At 43.6% G+C, this 18,558-nt stretch overlaps 1 protein-coding gene across 3 annotated transcripts in view; it reads right to left on the bottom strand.

Moving 5' to 3' along the window:
- LOC146182253 (uncharacterized) overlaps positions 1–18,558 on the bottom strand; it is a 47,539-nt gene that overhangs the window by 4,389 nt on the left and 24,592 nt on the right. For all 3 annotated transcript variants that reach the window (XM_084577315.1, XM_084577316.1, XM_084577317.1), the window contains exons 7-21: positions 18,392–18,512; positions 18,053–18,127; positions 16,929–17,073; positions 16,299–16,371; positions 15,375–15,504; positions 13,406–13,591; positions 13,145–13,256; positions 12,615–12,700; positions 10,742–10,867; positions 9,051–9,227; positions 8,020–8,146; positions 3,713–4,669; positions 2,713–3,029; positions 1,812–1,877; positions 1,624–1,698 (exon numbers count right to left, since the gene is read on the bottom strand). In XM_084577315.1, the coding sequence (XP_084433441.1) occupies positions 1,624–1,698; positions 1,812–1,877; positions 2,713–3,029; positions 3,713–4,669; positions 8,020–8,146; positions 9,051–9,227; positions 10,742–10,867; positions 12,615–12,700; positions 13,145–13,256; positions 13,406–13,591; positions 15,375–15,504; positions 16,299–16,371; positions 16,929–17,073; positions 18,053–18,127; positions 18,392–18,512 (2,773 nt within the window). The remainder of the gene's footprint in view (positions 1–1,623; positions 1,699–1,811; positions 1,878–2,712; positions 3,030–3,712; positions 4,670–8,019; positions 8,147–9,050; positions 9,228–10,741; positions 10,868–12,614; positions 12,701–13,144; positions 13,257–13,405; positions 13,592–15,374; positions 15,505–16,298; positions 16,372–16,928; positions 17,074–18,052; positions 18,128–18,391; positions 18,513–18,558) is intronic.

Raw genomic sequence — 18,558 nt, 5'->3', positions numbered from 1 at the left:
TTTGATTTTGCTGTTTATTTTGCATAATCATATTAGAGGTCTGCATATAGTAATGCTGCTTGATCAAGCAGTACATATTTCTGCAGTTTGCATGTTTTCTATTTCTATGGTGCTGTCTTGTTTTTTGTTTCATCATTTTGATAGCAATAGATGCTCGCCATATTGAAAAAAAAAAAAAAAAAAGAAAGAAAGCACCTCTGCCACATTTCTTTTTATGAAATTTTATTTACGCAGAACACATGTTCGATTCGACACTTGAAGGCATTCTTTTTTCTTCATATGCGTATTTGATTTGCATTCACAACTTTCAGTACTTGCACATCCCTAAAAGATTAATAGAGCAACAATCTAGTATGCGCTGTCTTGCCTGAGGTCTTCACACACTTCGCTTAAATTTTGCAAAGTCATTGCAACAAGCCAAAGTTTCAACACTGCTTAAATAACTGGCCATGAAGCCCTAGTGAAAGAAAATAAAAGTATCATGAGCAATGGAGTTGAGGCACATTTGAGTGCGACCTTGCAAAAGAAACTTTGAAACAGATTAGGCTCAGGTAGCCAACACTTGTCAGAATGTGATTTATGACAGTGTCAGGAATATGCTTCAGGCCAGCAATGTGCTCAAGGAAGAAACTCTCATGAAGGCTACCACAGCATATCAAAACGTTTTTAGGCCCCGTTCTTTCTTCGGTGTCTACTGTGCTTTCTTCAGTAATAATCTGCCTATCCTCTTGGTATCCCCTTCAGGTACGAATTATGATTTAATAATGTCAAATATTTTCACACTTTCAGATTTTTGGAAGGAGCATGGCACAATTGTACTGATAAAAAATCTAAATGCTTCCCAATAATTATCTCACACAGTTTCTGTTCACTTGTCTTTTGTTATGTGCACAAGACCTAGAGACTAAGACCCTTCCTGCATAAATCACTGTGATCCATCAACATTGACATGCAATGGTCACGGATTCATGGCCATATGGGCGGGCACATGTTTTCACATGGCTTTATATTTAAGGTGAGTGGTCTTTTAATGGTTTGGTTTGGTTTGGTTTGGTTTGTGGGGTTAACGTCCCAAAGCAACTCAGGCTATGAGAGACGCCGTAGTGGAGGACTCCGGAAATTTCGACCACCTGGGGTTCTTTGACGTGCACTGACATCGCACAGCACACGGGTGCCTTGCTTTTCGCCTCCATCGAAAAGCGGCCGCCGAGGCCGGGATTCGATCCCGCGTCTTTGGTAACAGTAGTCGAGCGCCGTAACCACTGCGCCACCCTGGCGGGGTCTTTTAAGTGGTCTTTTAAGTAGTAATGTAGCAGCTCACAACGTATGCTAATGCGTATATGGATGATAACAGAGGCATCAATTAGGGGATTAGTGATTGTGAGAGTAGCAAAGCAAGTCTGTTTTTGTTTGTGGGGTTTAACATCCCAAAGCAACTCAGGCTACAAGAGATGTCATAGTGAATGGCTCGGAAATTTTGACCACGTGGGGTTTTTTTAACGTGCATTGACATCGCAAAGTGCATGTATGGGAACGAGGGCCTACAAGGAGAGCTGCAGATGGGAACCATTAATGCTGTCATGTCTTCAAGTTGTTTACGTAAAGGCCAAGAGGAAGACCAACCTTCAATATTTTGTCCCCAACCTGCAGCTTTCCAGCTGCTGATCCCTGTGGATTGACATCCTTCACAAATACGCCCTGCAAAACAAAAAGAAAAAAAAAAATTACAACTGTGCAAATTAGCAGGCTTGAAAAAAAAAAGTGCCAAAAATAATAACGCCAGTCCAGAGCGTAGTAAGACGGCGCCATACCAATAATGGTGGCCTGTTTTCTAGGACAAAGTCTGCCTCCGAGCCTTTCTCCAGCACGACCTCATTCTGAAATGAGTGAGAAAAGTCAGAGGTACTGAGGAGAGCTGCTAGGGAAAAAAATGAATGTGCAAATGAACTACACACTTGCACCCACTGGCCAAATTACCTTATTTACTCGATTTTAAGCACTCTCTTTCTTTCACGAGAACGGTGCCTAATGTGAGAACGGATGCTTAGATTAGAAAAATGTAAAATGAATTCACCCTCTCCACCTTCCCCCCCCCCCCCCCCCTCTTTTTTTTTGTGGCAATATCTCGATGAGACGAAAGCGAGAAATAATACATTTAGCAAACAAACATGGTAAACATCTTGGACAAATGCTATTACAGTTCACTTAAACTTCAAGCTCTGAGCAGCCTTCTACAAACTCGTTCCAACTTCCGTTATATGCCTCTCAATCAACTGACGCCAAGCCAAGCAACGCGCGTTCGCAATGCTTGTGAAGCTTGCTGAGCGCCGCCGATACCACGCCCACGTGACAGCACGCTGATAGAGTTATCAGGGTTGCTTTCAGTCAGTTTTTGGCTTTCTGTGCCGCCATCTGTCATGTAGAGCCGGAACAGAGCAAGATGAAGCTAGGGATCGTGCCGCAAACCCTGGGCTACCTCGGATGTCTGAGAGTTCCGGTTTAGCTATTGAGTGAACAAGCACGTTTGGCAGCCTTGGATACATGCTCTTTCTTGCAAAGAAAGGGGATTCACATGCAAGCATTTTCAAAAAACATTTTGTAAGAATAGGGGCGGGTGCTTAGATATTCGAAAATGTGGTAAAATGGCTGGCAGTCAGCCATGGCCCCCTAAAATCAAATTCCAGCTCAGAAATGCATTCCTTGTCCACCAACCTGATGTTCCTGCAAATCCGCCGACAAACGGCTGGATACACTCCCTCGCTGAAGCAGAAACTCTGGTTTCGGTGGTGGCGTTGGGGCCAGTGAACTAGCCTCTCCCGAATGCGTCCTTGGTCGCGGGGGCAAAGGTGGCGCCTCACACTGCTCTGGTGCTGCCCTGAAGCAGGGGGTGGGACCGCTGTCCGGTGTGGCACCCTCCGATGTCAGGCTTGACGGGTCCTCGCTCGGCAGGCACACAGATGATGAAAGCGAGGAACTAGACTGTGATGGAGGAAGGTCTTCGCCTTCCGCGTGTGGTGCCAACTTCTCGGCTGCGGGCAGAGAACACCGAACTGGACTGATCTGTATATCTGTTCTGGTTATTCCAATAGAATTTGAAGGCATCTGTCAGGACAACAGCCGAAGTCCACTGTTATGAACGTCACTGCAGTATCAATAAATATGGGTGCACCGTAGTTAAATTAGCCACAATTCAGAATGCACAGATGACAAAAGAGAATGCAGGAAAGAGATATACTGATTTTCCTCGCAAAATCATGTCTTTCTATGAAACAATGCAAGGCTTGTGCAGCGTACTAAATTATCAATGTGGCAGATGTATCTGCGTAACTGTATGGTGCCACAGAGTTGTAGCACAAGCAGAAGAGGGGACAGGACAAAGTGCTTACAAATCGCAACATTGCGGATCCCAACCAACTCGCTTGAATTTCCACCCTTTTGCAATTCATATTTTTCTTATTTTTTGTTCAACATGCAACTTCTTTCAATGTTTATCCCTACCAACATGGCCAATTTTCCACCCTTTTGGAATTTATGACAGTAGGATCAGCAGTAAAAACACAATTATAGTAGTAGAGTACATTAACAATTCACTGTGACACATCTACCCCATTTGATCAAACACTCCTACCAAGCCCGCCTCCGTTGCTCTTGCAGAGTGCAGTGGCACCCAAGGGTGAAAAAAAGATGTTACAGGTAAAGCGTCAGAACTTACGCGCCCACCCTGGCTGAGGGCTACGACGCACTGGCAAGCTGTAGCCTTCCTTTGAAGTCCGGACGTCTCCACAGTACTCAGGCAAGAGGAAAAGCGCAGGTCCATCAGCTGTTCCCCCTACGGGCTTAAGAGGGTGTGGTGCCTGGACTGTGTAACTTTGAACTGGCGACCCCGCAACCTTCCGCGGTGACCTTGTCATGGCCCTTGGCGACAGTGGACTTGACCCACGCCTTGGAAGCGTTCTACCTGGAGAGCAGGGCGCACCACGAAAGTACTGAACGGTGCCGTCTGACGGGTGCGATATGGAGTGGCCCCTGGGCAGGGTCACTGTGTCCCAGTCACTGGAGTATCCATCATGGTAAGTGGCCGGAGCCCTGGCTGGCTGGACATAGGTTTCCTGATCACTCTTGTAACCCAACTGCTCTTGTGAATCTTCTGAGACAAGCCGGTGTTGAAACTTCTCTGCGAGGCTCACTCTCGACGATGGGGAATACTTGTCATATGGACGCCGCGCCATACGATGGGGCGATGATGCCATTGTGTGGCCCAGCATCAAATCAGGCATTTCCCCGAGGTACTGCTGCTGCTGCTGTTGCGTATGATCCCAGGAGGACACTGGGCTGCGGGGCGGTGGTGGCATGCTTGCATGATGAGGATGCAATGTATTGCTGTACTGTGGTGCTTGCAAACTGTGCACAGTGGCGAGCTGTGGTGACGATCCCTGCTGTTGCTGCCCTTGTGCTGCCACTGGCACAGACAGATGCTGCTGCTGCTGCTGCGACGATGATGATGATGCTTGGTGATGTTGATGAAGGTAGAGGTGCTCTGTATTGGCTGTGTGCGGTCCGGCTGGGGCCTGCTGATGCGCGTAAAGAAGCTCGGAAGGTGCGGCGAGGCTATGGGTGCTTATGTGGGGTATCGGACTGGGTAATGGACTCGCTATGGCCCTGACGGTTTCTGCATCGAGAGTGGTGGAGAAACAGATTAACAGCGACTTAGCAGCAGACAAGACCATAAAGACAGCCACTAAGAGAGAGGGAAAAAATTAAAAATAAAGTAAATATGCTGTAAAGAGACACTGCAATTGACCAAAAAGCGGGAGCTATACAATCTCACCAAGAGCAAAACTCTTCACAAGTTAATAAATTTAAACAAAACAAGAGCGTCATTCTTATTAATGCAATGACATTCTCATTCCCATCATAATTCCCCAACTGGTCAAGACAGTGATGTCACTGAGGTCATGTGACCAGAATGGACCAATTACAGAATGCCATCCACACAATTCAAATTGAAAAATCTCCCCCAATTACCAGACTGGTTGAAACATTGATAATGTTACAGTGGTCAGGTGACTATGAATGACCAATCATGTAGCAGCAACCGCAGGTGTCCAATTAAAAAATGCCCCCTTTGGCTCGGCCGAAAAATTTGAAGTCTTACCTTTCCTGTCATACAAAAACCCCACCGCTGTGAGAGACCAAATTCTTTGATTGGTTGGAACAGTGATTTCACAGAGGTCACATTACCGTACGGGACCAACTGCATCACATCACCCATGAAGTTAAATTTAAAAGTGGGTCCTTGATCGATCTGAAATGTTTAAGGTCCTACCTCAACCTTCGATGGGTGTCTGAAGCACATTTGTGTTATCCACATAGAAGCAATAACAAAAGCAAGCCCCAAAATGGCATGACAATTACCGATGCTATAAACAAAATTAAATTCAATGATCAACAGTACAAAGTGCATCCTCAACTCGGCAGTTAGCGATATGCAACAACATACCATATATGGCAATGACATATGAGAAATAGAAGCTCCTAAAAGCAGCTTTCCCTCTATGGCCACTCAACTCTGAGCACAGGAGGGGCAGCTATTTTTCACAGGGGCCCTTCTCTATTCTATTCTGAGACCTCGCAGAAAAACTGCTAGCTCCATACGCTGCACGTGGCAGCGTGGTTTCCTGGATGTTTGGAAAGCTCGAGACTGTTGTAACTTTGCTTACAAAGTAAATTTTCTCAACTAGAGTTGATAAGAGGTACATTTTTTCATTAAACCGTGCCTGTGTGGCTACAGGATGAATCAACACTGTCCACGAGAGCAACTTTAGCTGTCTTGAACCAAAACGTTTGCTTTTGGAAAACACAGTTGATTATCGAATTCTCATGCTACACACTGTCGCCACCAATATCAGCTCTTCATTGTGTTATGTGCCACGTTAAAATGTCCTTAAAAGCATTTTTTCTTTAACTCAAGAAGGATTGAGCTCAGATCTACCAGAATTTCAGCTGCAAATCAACTACTGTTTCAGAAAATGCACATTATATTCAGTGTCTCCGAAAAAGGGATCAGCTGTAATTCCACACACCTTTAAAATGATGTTCAAGAATGCATAAATTTCTGCGCAAGAACATTATTTGTGAAACAGATTTATACTGGGCATATTCGAAGTGAAAGCATAAGTTTAGAGTAGAAAGGTAAGCGTAAACCTTATGCCCTGCCGTTTCAAGTAAAACGATTGCTCATTACAAACATCGACTGCAGACGCAATAGTGACTGCATCTGTCACTATTCTGCTTCTTCTTTATTTTAAACAAGAGTTTGTCATAGTGAGAATGTAATGGAGTCTAGAAATGCTCTGCTGTGCCCAAATCTTCCCACAAGAAGAGTGAAATAAAGCACCTCCTTCTCTATGACACTTTTGCAACCAGGTGAAACTGCAACGCTGTTAATACGCCACAGCATGCAGCGGGCAAGGAGAACACACACTCACGCTGCCACATTAGTTCATTAGTGGTACACAATGCAAGGCAAAGGACAAACATGCAAGACTGCAGTCGTATACAGTAGCGTGATTCCGTTCTCTCAACGGTAGGGGCCTCTGAGCAGCGTCACCTGGCGACAGATATCGCAAATGTTGCAAAAATGAATAAGGTTGCATTTGAAGCCTGAATTTTTTTCTGATCTTTTTTAATTTCAATACATTAAAATAACCTACCAATACCTTTCCTGGGAGGTGTTCTCCTTTAGGTTGCATCATGTGATGTTTTTAATTCTTAATAGCCACAAAACCAGCCGTGAACAGAGCCACAAGGTGACGTTATGACAACGGTAACACTATTTAATTATTTTCACCATAATCATTTCCTGCCTTTAGTAAGTGTATGTTACCTTTAGGTTGCGTTCAGAGTCACATCTCGATAACAATCACAGTTTAAACCACTGAGAGGCAACCGGCGAGGAGAAAGAAGTTGCGGGACCCTACCGTTGAGGAGACGGAATTACGCTATACAGTATAGCCCACATAGATGTGCTCAGGTGAACGGTAATGAATACTCATCCCTTAATAATAAGGTTACAGTAACCTGGGCACAGTGTGAGAACGATTTAGATGCTGACACTGCGATGGCACGACCAAATCTTGCTCGTTGCACCATCTGTCAGAGTTGCAAAGAAGTTAGAGGAGTAGAAATCAGCTCTAGAGGTTCATCAAGCCACGGAGCTGCGTGAACCTAACGTTCAGGCCTTGAGATACACTAGCGGATGATGAGTGCCACCATCTATATATTCGTACACCGTGACACTAGGGCATTCCCTTAACACACTGGACGGACAGAGAGACATGCAAAATGGTTGTATACTTAAGTGCTGCTAATCCATAAACTCTTATGCAGTTTTTTTTGCTAACTAACAAAAAAAAATTATTATCAAGCTCAGTCATGATTACAGACTAGATGCTTTGAAAGAGCAAAGTCCCCGGAATGAGATTTTCATTGACTTATAAGCTTAATGAGATCCCTTTGCCCAGCCATTTAGACCCAAAGTTCTAGAATTTTGTGCTCTTAAAGATTCAGAACAACCAGTATAAGCACCCTTTTGTGGAGTCTGCTCTGTCCTTTAGATAAGTGCAACTGAGTCTGGCCAAAAATTACTGCCACAAAAAAAAAAAAAAAAAAAAAAAAAAAAAAAAAAAAAAAAAAGTGTATATGGCAATAATTCACAGAGCCTAGAAAGCAAACTACTCCACAAAGAGCAATACAGAAACAGCATGCTGGTGTCTGAAAGCTCAAGCCACATTATAAGCCTGAGTGAAGTGCTTTTCAAAGAGTGCAGGCCACTCGACTCTCCTCTTCGAGTCCCCTCCTACTACTAATTTCACTTTGGCACTAGGCTGGAGCGCACAGTTTCTACAAAACTGCTTCTTTATAAAACCCGCAATGGATGGATGACCCACCAGCAAAACTGCAAGTTTCAAGGAAAAAGGCAAAGCAAAAAAGTGCCAGTGGACCTGCAGCATTGTTTACCTAGGTCAGTGCACATGGGGATGTTGTTGTTTGTTGCAAACGAACTTTGAGTGGGTTGGTGACAGGCAAAGCTTTCATCAGGCGCGGTGTTAATGTCCTGCTGGTGCCTTAAGATGCAAGGCTCGTGCTATGAAAAAAACAAAAACAAAAAATGAAACAGCAAAGGGACGTTAGCAAAGCGAAACACATACAGCAGTAGAGTGCACCTCTAAATATTCAGTTTATCAGCACATTGCCTTAATGAAATTTGTGCACTGGCATAAGCTTCCATTAAATTTATTATACTGTTGTGAGCATGAAATTGCAGAACAAGCATTAAAATAAACTGCACTATTTCACTTAAGGAAACTATTACCAGTGCACAGCACTCTGAACATTATTCTGCACAATTGTTGATTTTATATTACCCTAAACGTTCACTTTAGCCATGTTCAAAAATAAATTAATGATCATACTAGAACCAACAAACTCAGATAAACTTGTAGACAAGTCAAATCAACACTGCAAGCTTCACATCTCTCCAAAAATAGACCACAAGAGTGGAAACAGAACTAATAAAAATGGCTTCATAGCTATACTTGAGCAGTAAGCTCGTAAGGACCTGCCAGGCTTTCAATGCTTCCACACCTGAAGTGCAATAGTTACGAGACAGTAAAGGTGCACGGTGGGCAACAAGTGTATCGCATTAAGGCTCTCTCGTACAAAAGAATGACAGTGAGATAAACAGCGAAGCGAGCACACTGATAAAACGATGCAAAGGCCAAGTCATTCTTTTGCAGCTACACGCACATCAAAGCCATATGAACATAACTGGACGCTTCACACATCGCACAACTTTATAGCACAGAAAGAGCAATGATGAATTCATCAGCCTTGCATGTGACATGTAATAGGGTGAATTCTGGTTTTTAAGCAAGGTGTGACTGTTACATATAAAAATGGCTACAAGCATTGCCAAGTTTCTCAACTGCTACGTCTTTTCAACAGTGCGACGTCTCTTGCCCCTGCCTCGTCTTGTATCATCAACTCACGGGTCTGTCAGCGTGCACCTGAGCTACGTCGGCGGAATTTGCAGCATTTGCCGATGGCGATGTGGGCTGGACGATCTTAGCTTCACGAACCACCACTTCGGGTGCCGGCGGCAGCATTGGTGGTTTTTCGTGTCCGGGTCTCTCTCCTCGACCAAATCCATCTAGTCGAGACGTCGGCTACATGGTAGAAACAATACAATGTTAAGAATACATTTCACTTGCCGATGCAATAAAGAAGGGCTAAAGTCATTTAGCAACTCAGATGACACGTGTCAATCACTTTACCGTACACTATGAGTGCAATGTGAGCACTTGTTTGTCAAGCTTGCATGGCTGTTTATGTATTGGAAAATTGTGGTGACATGAATGAGCCACATAAAGCAAGTTCCAGTACAGTGCACATAGTAGCTCTATAAGACAGCATGATGATACCTTTGGGAAAATTGGCCTCACTTTCTCCGACACACTCATGTTCCTCTCTTCGCCCTATGTTTGCGCTATTCCACGTTTAAGCATTTGGATTTGACATCCTTTTCTAAGTATTCCTAAGGCCTGGGTTTTTTAGCGCGCTAGCATTAAGGCTTCCACTCCACCGAAAAGCCGATGTGTCTGTGCGTCTTTCTGTCTGGTCCTCCTCATGAGCACGCCTCTGGCAGATGGCAGTTGGCAGGTGCCATGGCGAACCACTGACGTTCGATGATTTGTCCGACGTCACGAGACCACATGCCATTCCCACGTTAGCAGGAGCTACTAGCTCGGGCAGCACATCTGTGATGGGAATCCGACCCACTGGGACCTTTGGACAGGCTACTCCTAGGCCATGCAGGCTCATTTATATGGCTGGCTTGGTACGGTTAAAGCGCAACTTTGTTGCTTCTGCCAACTTGGGCAGCTACAACATTTAATATTTCTATCAAAGTAAGTCAGTTTAATATCGAGCAAAAGCATGGGAAAGTCAGATAAACTATGTAGAGACAGGGCTAACTATGCTAGCGCACGATAATTCGTAATTAGCTCCAAGCTAAACCCCCTGTCTTTTTTTTTTTTTTTACAAATATACATTGTTTCCTATTGGTTCAATAAACCATGCAGTAAACAAATTTGCTGCTGCCCTAAACAAGCAACTAAGAACACGCACTCACAGAAGACTTTAAATACGGGATTCTGCCAACTATATCCCTTGCCAGGCAACAGAATGCATGTGCCATCAGCACTTTGCCCAGCAGTGTACAGAAGTGCAACTAGTTGGAAGGGTGGATAACTGAGCTAGTTGGAAAGTAGTTGTGGTCAATGCCTATATCATCGCATAATGCATTCTGTACTTGTCTTTGTAATCATGTTACGCTTTAAAGTAATGGCTGGATGCTTAGATTGACATGAAAATAGACTTTTTCACAGCTCTCACGTTTCAAAAACTTGTGATCGCAGCCGTACATTCATTGATTCTTATACTAGCAACTGCAGTGTACAGCTGCTCACTACTGTTTACACGATGAGTACTTCACTCTAAGACTTTTGGGATGCAGCTCGCATAAGAGACCCTCCACAAACTGCTGCTCACAAGTATCCCAGCGAGCCACTTCAGTGAAGAAAGATTAAAAATATTCAACCTCAAAGCATATAAAGAAACAAAAAAAAACATACAGGTGTGTAATGCTTATACAAGTATCCTTAAGAAGCATGACACTTGCCTGTGACACCACCACATTTCCCACGCCGACCACATCACCGTTCATCTGCCTACGAAGATTCCGCACATGACGGGCCCGCGCTTTTAGCTCCTTAGGGTATGGAGTTGGCGAGCGGACGAGACGACCCTGGGCAAACAAAATGGACCAATGGTGAAGGTAAGTGTAAAGTATGAGAATCATATAAAAACAATTCACTTCAGAGACTATATTCTAAGACAAGAGGAAAAAAAAATATTGACAGTAGCTAATAGCTAGCAACAAGAACCCAGTTTTTCTTTGATGAGAGAATATGCATAACCTGATAATAATAATAACAATAAAAGCATCACCGTTGTGTTGGCCGAAATGGCCGTGAAGAAGGGAGCAGAGAGTCATTTGTCAAGAGTCCATGTCAAAAGAGCCGAAAGAGAGTGTTTATTGTGCAAACGCTGTATATATGCACCCGCTTCATGCGATCATGTAAGCCAATAGCCAAGTACAGATAAAGACAGAAGTATGAGTACAATTCACAAAACAGAAACCAGAACTGGACAAAACCAAAGCTGAAACAGATGAGACTGTACACACGATATAAAATTCTAGAGGGCACTTTGGACCACTAAAGTGTGATGAGGCTAAAGCCATTATAGCACGATGGATCATAGCCCTCCACTACAGCACCTCTACTACCTCCATCTCTTCTTTCACTCCCACCTTCATCCCTTCCCTTACGGCATGGTACATGTGTCCGTGCAGAATTGTGACAGATACTGCGCCTTTCCTATCCTGTAACTCAAAACGTCGCTGTACTAACGCCTCCTAGACATCTAGGTCTGCTTCTGTTTGCTGTGTGGTGCGGTGTTCGAGGAAGAGACAAATGGAAGGCACTGCACGGACGCCTGGATTGGACACCCGGCGGGGTTAGTTTCGTATATGCATGAATCGCCTGGTGACGTCATGACCTATTGTGACGGTACATCGCGCGCCCCTTGTCGAACACAACCAGCATTTCATTGAACGCATCAAACTTCACCGGCGTTCTATAATTTGTATACAGGAAATTAAAGGCGCAGTATCTATCACTCGCGGAATCCTGCTATTCTCACGGTAGACAAGGGGAAATATGAACAGCGCCTCACGATCCAGGGCGTAGCGCAGTTGGTAAAGAGCTTGGCTGGTGATCCAAGGGATGGAGGTTCGAATTTTGGTGTAGACATGGCTTATTAATCTATTTTTAACTCTCGCTCTCAAAAGCTTGACACCTCTGCTGACAACCTACTGTTGAGAACCTTCTGTAGACAACGATGAGGCATTAAAGGCTTTCGCCTTAATAGCAATCACTACTAGGCTACAGTACTATAAAGGCCTCTATGTGACGTGTTCACACCCCCACTGTCTTTTGAAAGCACTGTAAATAGTAGCAATAGCAACAAGAAACATTCTTAGTTCCAAACAACACAGGAGTGAAAGTGAGTGGTAGGCAAGTGCTAATCTTTTATAGGGGTGCATATGCTGCTAGCCGGCATGGCCAACACAACAGGTGCAGGTCTGCATACCCCAGCATAAGTGAGACTACTCAGTCGTCACATAGGCATCGTGAAAAACAAGCAAAATTCTTCGAGTGAAAAGGGCACAAGCTGAACTGCACACAATCTTTTGATTTCACAGCAGGTGCATTCACATCATACAAGGTACGATTCAGAATATTTATTTTATGCGCGTTACGAATGCAGCAGCATGTCGCAAATTCCTTGCTCCGAATAAGCAAAATTTTAAATGATGAAGCTTTGCAGAGTACTATTAGGGGACTAAGATTCCTGGACAGCAGTATTATGGACCTTGCTTCTCAAATGATGCTGTTTAGCAAGACTGTTTACATCTGCATATTACATACCGGTCGATCCATGTCGGTGTCAAAGGCAAAGGTGATGGTGCCTCTCCGCTCGCCGGGCACCGTACTGCCATCTTTTTTAACAGCATCTGGATAAAGAAAAAGACAGCAATGGTTTGCAAAAAGGTGTAAAAAGGAAGTGCATATGACATGAAAGGAAGTACAAAATGATAGAATACTTTTCCAGATAAGAAGCAACAGGTAAATGCTGCCTATTGTGCGATATGAGAAATGTTCAAACCTTATGCCAATCTATCGAAATATGCATGTATGAGTTGACAATGGTATACCGTGCCACATTAAAACACAAGCAGATGTAAATGCAGCAGAAAAACATACGAAGTCATGGTGCACAGTACTTCATTTGTCACTAAAGGAACTGTTAATCCTTTTCCTTCTGCCCAGTTTTTGCCAACACTCTCCCAAAGACTTTGCCAACGTGGCCGTTGTGAGCCTTCGCAGATACGACAGCATTTCACGCAGCATCAAGGCGTCCTCAAACACAAAGTCGGCAGAGCATGCAAGCGACATACTCGGCTGATCTCCGTGAGCAGCGGACGATTCCTGTGGCAGGAGGAAACAGGTGAGCACACGCTGCCCCGTGTCGCGATCCATGTCCGACTGCAGCAGCACCAACGGCTTTGTCTGCGGACAGCAGGTGAAATTGTTGTCATCACTATAACCATTATCAACAGCTCCCCAGCAAAAGAGAAGAAACATCTTTCGTAAAAGCTTCACATTTCATTATGTCACAACGACCCACGATGCAGAAGAAGCATGGATGATGGCCTGACCTGGTTCTGGGACAGCCAGAGTGCATGCAGCCCTCCCAGTTTGGCGAGGCTGACTGGCAGATGCCTCAGTTGATTGCCACTCAGGTTCACCACCCGAAGGCTGGACAGGTGGCCAAGCTCATCCGGCACATTGCACAGGCGGTTGTCCCGCAGTGACAGGACGCGTAGCTTGGAGCAGCTGCCAATCTGCGCCAGATTGCGTGGTGGGCATGGAGAGCAAGGACAACGTAGCCTACACTGGCCAAGGAACGAGCAGATAATGGCACACCGTTGACACACACACACACATAAAATAAATGTCGATGAAGGCATATGCAGCAGTGATACATATATGTACCCTGTGCTGGGTTCAAGAACGCTGTGCTATGGAAGTTGTGGTTGCTTACCTGGCTGCAGAGTATTTAAATGCCCTGCAGCGAAAAATAAATGCCATAAGAGGCACTGCAACTGTATGGCAACAGTTTCCTTTCAGGGACACTGCAAATGTTTGGCACATCATCACTGTTTCTCTACAGTTTTTACTTTAGTCTATTCTTACTTAGCGGCAACTACTTAGGTTAAACAAAATATTCATCCCCATGCTTTTCACAGTGAAAGATATTATAGGCTTGGTATAGTCATACAGCCCTATATTTTGCATTGCAATCTACAGCGTCAGCCATTAATAGGGAAGAGGAGCGAGAGACCTGAGAGTGGTTGCCATGGAATAGCCCAATGGGTGGGTACCATGAAGGTTGACATGCTTCCTAATGACAAGAAAGGATGGGAGGACAGCAAGAAGCAAAGAAGTGCGCAATGTGATCATGATTCACTTTACCAAACACAAAGCTCCCATCTTAAGCTGCATGATATGAGTATTAGTGCTAAAGTAGCGCAGCTAAGTGATTAAACCAAAGTTATAACAGCTTTAAAAGATATAAAATGCTGGGCCTACAATTTTTACCTTATCCCTACAATTCTTTTCCAGGTAAGTGCTCACACTCTTGCTAACATTCTACTTGTAGAATCTGCTTGCACTTAGTGTTCACAGTTATGTATTACAAGATTCTCTAACACCAAGCTTTAACTTATGTAAGGAAGTTGTTGTGATGCATTATGAGCACACGGCCTCAAAAGTGTTTCAGACACCTCATTTTGATTGTGTCCACTTCAATGTGAACTGCAATTAACTTCCGAGCCCTTATCTCTGTAGCGTATTACAAGATTCTCTAAAACCAAGCTTTAACTTTAAGGCTATAATAAGGGATGCTGTAGTGGAGGGCTCCACAAATTTTGACCTCCCGGGTTCTTTAACATGCACTGACACCACTCAGTACATGGGCGTCTTGCTTTTTACTTCCATCAAAAAGTGGCTACTGCAGCCGAGATTTCATCCCGCATCCTTGAGTACAGCAGTCAAGCGTCCTAACTACTATGCCACCACGGCAGAGTAATGGTCTATTGCTTGCCACAACAGGAATAAATTTTCACACATCAATTAAACTTAATTTAACCAATTCATGCATGCACCCAGTTATTCAACAAGCCAGGCAATTATTTTATGTTACAGACATAAAAAAAGCCATAGGCGTGTGGCATGTACATCTATCGGCGCAGCGCGTGCATGTAGGTTGCTACATCACTCCCGCCCCAGTGCATTGCCGACGTGTAACTAAAGGTCTATAAGAACTGGCGCATTGATGGATAAATAGACGCGCGGCATGCACACCTATCGGTGCAACGCGCGCACGTAGGTTTCTACATCACTCCCTCCCCAGTGCATTGCCGACGTGTAACTAAAGGTCCATGCGAACTGGCGCATTGATAGATAGATAGGCATGTAAGTTGCTACATCACTCCCTCCCCAGTGTATTCCCAACGTGTAACTAAAGGTCCATGCATACTGGTGCATTGATAGATAGATAGACGCGTGGACATGCACATCTATCGGTGCAGCACGCGCATGTAGGTTGCTACACCATCAACTTACTTCTGGCGGAAGATCTTCCAGGAGGTTATCATCAGCCATGAGTATCGACAGGTTTCGAAGAAGCCCAACTGTGGAAGGCAGTGAATCAATCTCGTTGCTGTTTATGATGAGCTCTTCGAGTTTGGACAGCCTGCAAGAAAACATGAAACATAGCATTTGCGGAAAGGCTAACCAAAATCATACTAAATTTGGCATTTTTTCAGTGACAAGCCTTTGCCTGAAAAAAAAAAAAAAATCCAAGGCGTATTATGTCTGCTGTAAGCCAAGCTAGGTTAAGGCCTATGAACATGCTGCCTTTTAGCCCTGCAGACACTTTCTGCAACACAGACTAATTCAATACTAATCTTTTCAAGGAAGAGACTCGATTTCATGAAAATCAGCAAAAATTATAGGAACATTTAAGATATTTAGAAAAACAATTGTGCATGTTTAAAAGGAGTTTTTTTTTAGTACAGTCCATCCCAGATATATATCGAACTCGAAGGGGATTGCAAAATAGTTTGATGTATTGTCGATTCGACATACAAAACATGCTAAGATATGAGCACCTCTGCAACACAAAAATGTCACTATGATGTACCGAGGCTAGCGGCACGTTTCCTGCAGTGATTTGCTGCAAGACAGCGTAGTGGCAGCTCGCCACTTGCCTCGCGCATAATGACCGACGTGCTGTAAGCGCACCCGCACAGCGAACGTCACCTTGCGCCAGGCATTAAAAAGAGGAGCCCGACCCCATGCGCCACTTTGTGGATGCAAGCACTTCATTGGATTTTGATGAGAAGATTCTAGAGTTCGATAGAAAAAGTAATCCGATTTATCCGGGCTCAATATATTTGGGACCGACTTATATATGAAACCCCTGAAGTCAGACAGGCTGTGCCAAAAGTGGCTTAACACATGCAGATCATGCAGGCTGATACTCACTGTCCGATGCTGTCAGGCAACGTTGCTAAGTGATTGTCGTCAAGTCGTAAGGTTGTGAGACTCTGCAAGAAGCCTGTAACATTCATCACACCATCTGTTATGAGCGCAAACTGCCCTAGAAGTGATTTTTATTGTCATATGACAATTGTGAAGTGCCGAACCTTCCTTCATGGAACAGATTTGTAGTTGTGAAATCAAGGGAAGCTTACACTGGCCTTTTATAATCTGCCTCCTAAGCCAAAAAACCAGACTGAGAGAATACAACAAAAACCGAAGTTGCACAGAATTTTTACTCCTCTAAAGCTAACAGACAATGCTGGAGGGCAAACAATGCAATCTTATTTTAATATCGCCTTTACAATTGCCCTGTCTATAGAAACTGAACATAACTGTAGCTCTTCACAATAACAAAAGAGACTGATAACCATGCCAAACAAGACTAAACCAGATGATAAATGGCAACAGTAGCTACAGCAGAACCAAAGCACAGACAATATAAGGGCACAACCAGTACCACTGTCATCTAAAACTTCTACCACAACAGAAAAGAACAACTAAAGCTCTAAGGCAACCTTATTCAAGTCACTGCAACAAGAATATTTGCATCATGTGAGAGACGGAAAATCTTACCAAGCGTCTCTGGAATCTTTTGCAGCTTATTTGTAGTGAGTGTGAGATCAGAGAGCATTGTCAGGTTCTCAATTTCATCAGCAATGAATGAGATGCGATTCCTGCTGGCATCCAGGTAGGTGAGCTTTATTAGGTTTCCTATGTACTAATTCAAGCACACAAAAAGAAAGCATGAGCAGCAAGACGTTAGATTTTTTAGCACAGTTTTAAATGAAAACGGGTACACAAATACAGCACAGAAATTAAAAAGATAACTGCAAAAACGTGCTCAGAACAAAACATCAGTTAAGAACAAATCAATGAAACTGGTTCCTTCACTTAAAATGCTTGAAATTTGTAAGCTGCTGATAAATTGGTAAATGATAAATTGGTAAAACAGCGTCGCTCATAACATGACTGGGTAAAATGAGTGACACCATGAAAAAAACAAAAATGCCTGGGATGATCTCACTAAGAGCACAAATAAGCAATGATTTCAAGATGCCGATATTTGCCAACCAAGTGCAAATGGACACTGACGGCTACATCAGAAAATATAACTCAAACTATGTCGCCTGCTTAAAAGTCACTTTTCGAGAGCAAAGGCCCAGCAGTGAGGCCATTTGTGTTTTTCATGCTCCAAATCTGAGTGTGACAAGGAACCTCACCCATGACATCATTAAAGAAATGCTGGTTGACAACCTGAGGCCGCAGTTATTGTTAGCAAGTGAGATGAAAACAGCACGCAAGATATCACGTCCCGACCAGCTATAACTAATTCATATATTTCTTGAATGACAGTGCTCTGACTCCACAACAAACAACACCGCTCAAAAAAATTCAGCACTCAGCACTTCTCTTATAAACATATAAACATTCCAATTTTTATTTTTTATGCTTAGTTATCGCCTCAGTCAGCAGATTGAAAAAATAGTAATTTAACAGCTTAAAACTTCCAACTAATGCAACAAATAAGTTTACAAATTAACAAGATTTGAACAATGACCAAAAAACAGAAGATTGCTATGACATTATTTCTACTAATTTGAATAGCTCACAGCTACAATACAAAAATGGAATGCAAGTACAAGTTACTGTGTTAAATAATATATAGAAACAACTGACTCAAAGAAAAGTAGACTTACTGAAGGTAAAGCTGTCAGCCTGTTGCTATCACACCACAGCTCAGTCAAGCTGGGAAGGCTGCCAATAACTTCAGGCTGCAAAACAACAAATAGAGTCACTGTAAGCACCAGCCATGGTAACCGTATTAGGAGCAATGCGAGAAGTCTTTGTAATGGAAAGACAGTTATGTATGTGATAGATAATTTGTAGAAAAACTGCAGACTAAGTTTGGAAATGCATAAAGTGTCCCCCCATCCCACTCCCCACCCATCCCTAATGCAGAGAATTGTGCAAAAATTAGTATCACTTTTGCTTTCTTTAAATTCTTCAGATTCAAAGATAAAGCCTCAGAGACCTACCAGCTCGGCGAAGTCATTCTGGCCAATGTCAAGGCGAGACAGTTCTGTTAGGCGGGCCATGGATTTCGGGAGAACCTTCAGGTGATTTTCCCTCAGCTCCAAGATTTTTAATTTTGACAACCTGCCAAATTACAAAAGTTTGGAGATAATTACAAACAACATACACT

The sequence above is a fragment of the Amblyomma maculatum genome, chromosome 8 (genome assembly GCF_055883805.1).
Source record: "Amblyomma maculatum isolate TAMU_Amacu chromosome 8, ASM5588380v1, whole genome shotgun sequence".
In the NCBI taxonomy this organism is placed as follows: domain Eukaryota; kingdom Metazoa; phylum Arthropoda; class Arachnida; order Ixodida; family Ixodidae; genus Amblyomma; species Amblyomma maculatum.
This window is presented reverse-complemented; position numbering and strand designations above follow the sequence as displayed.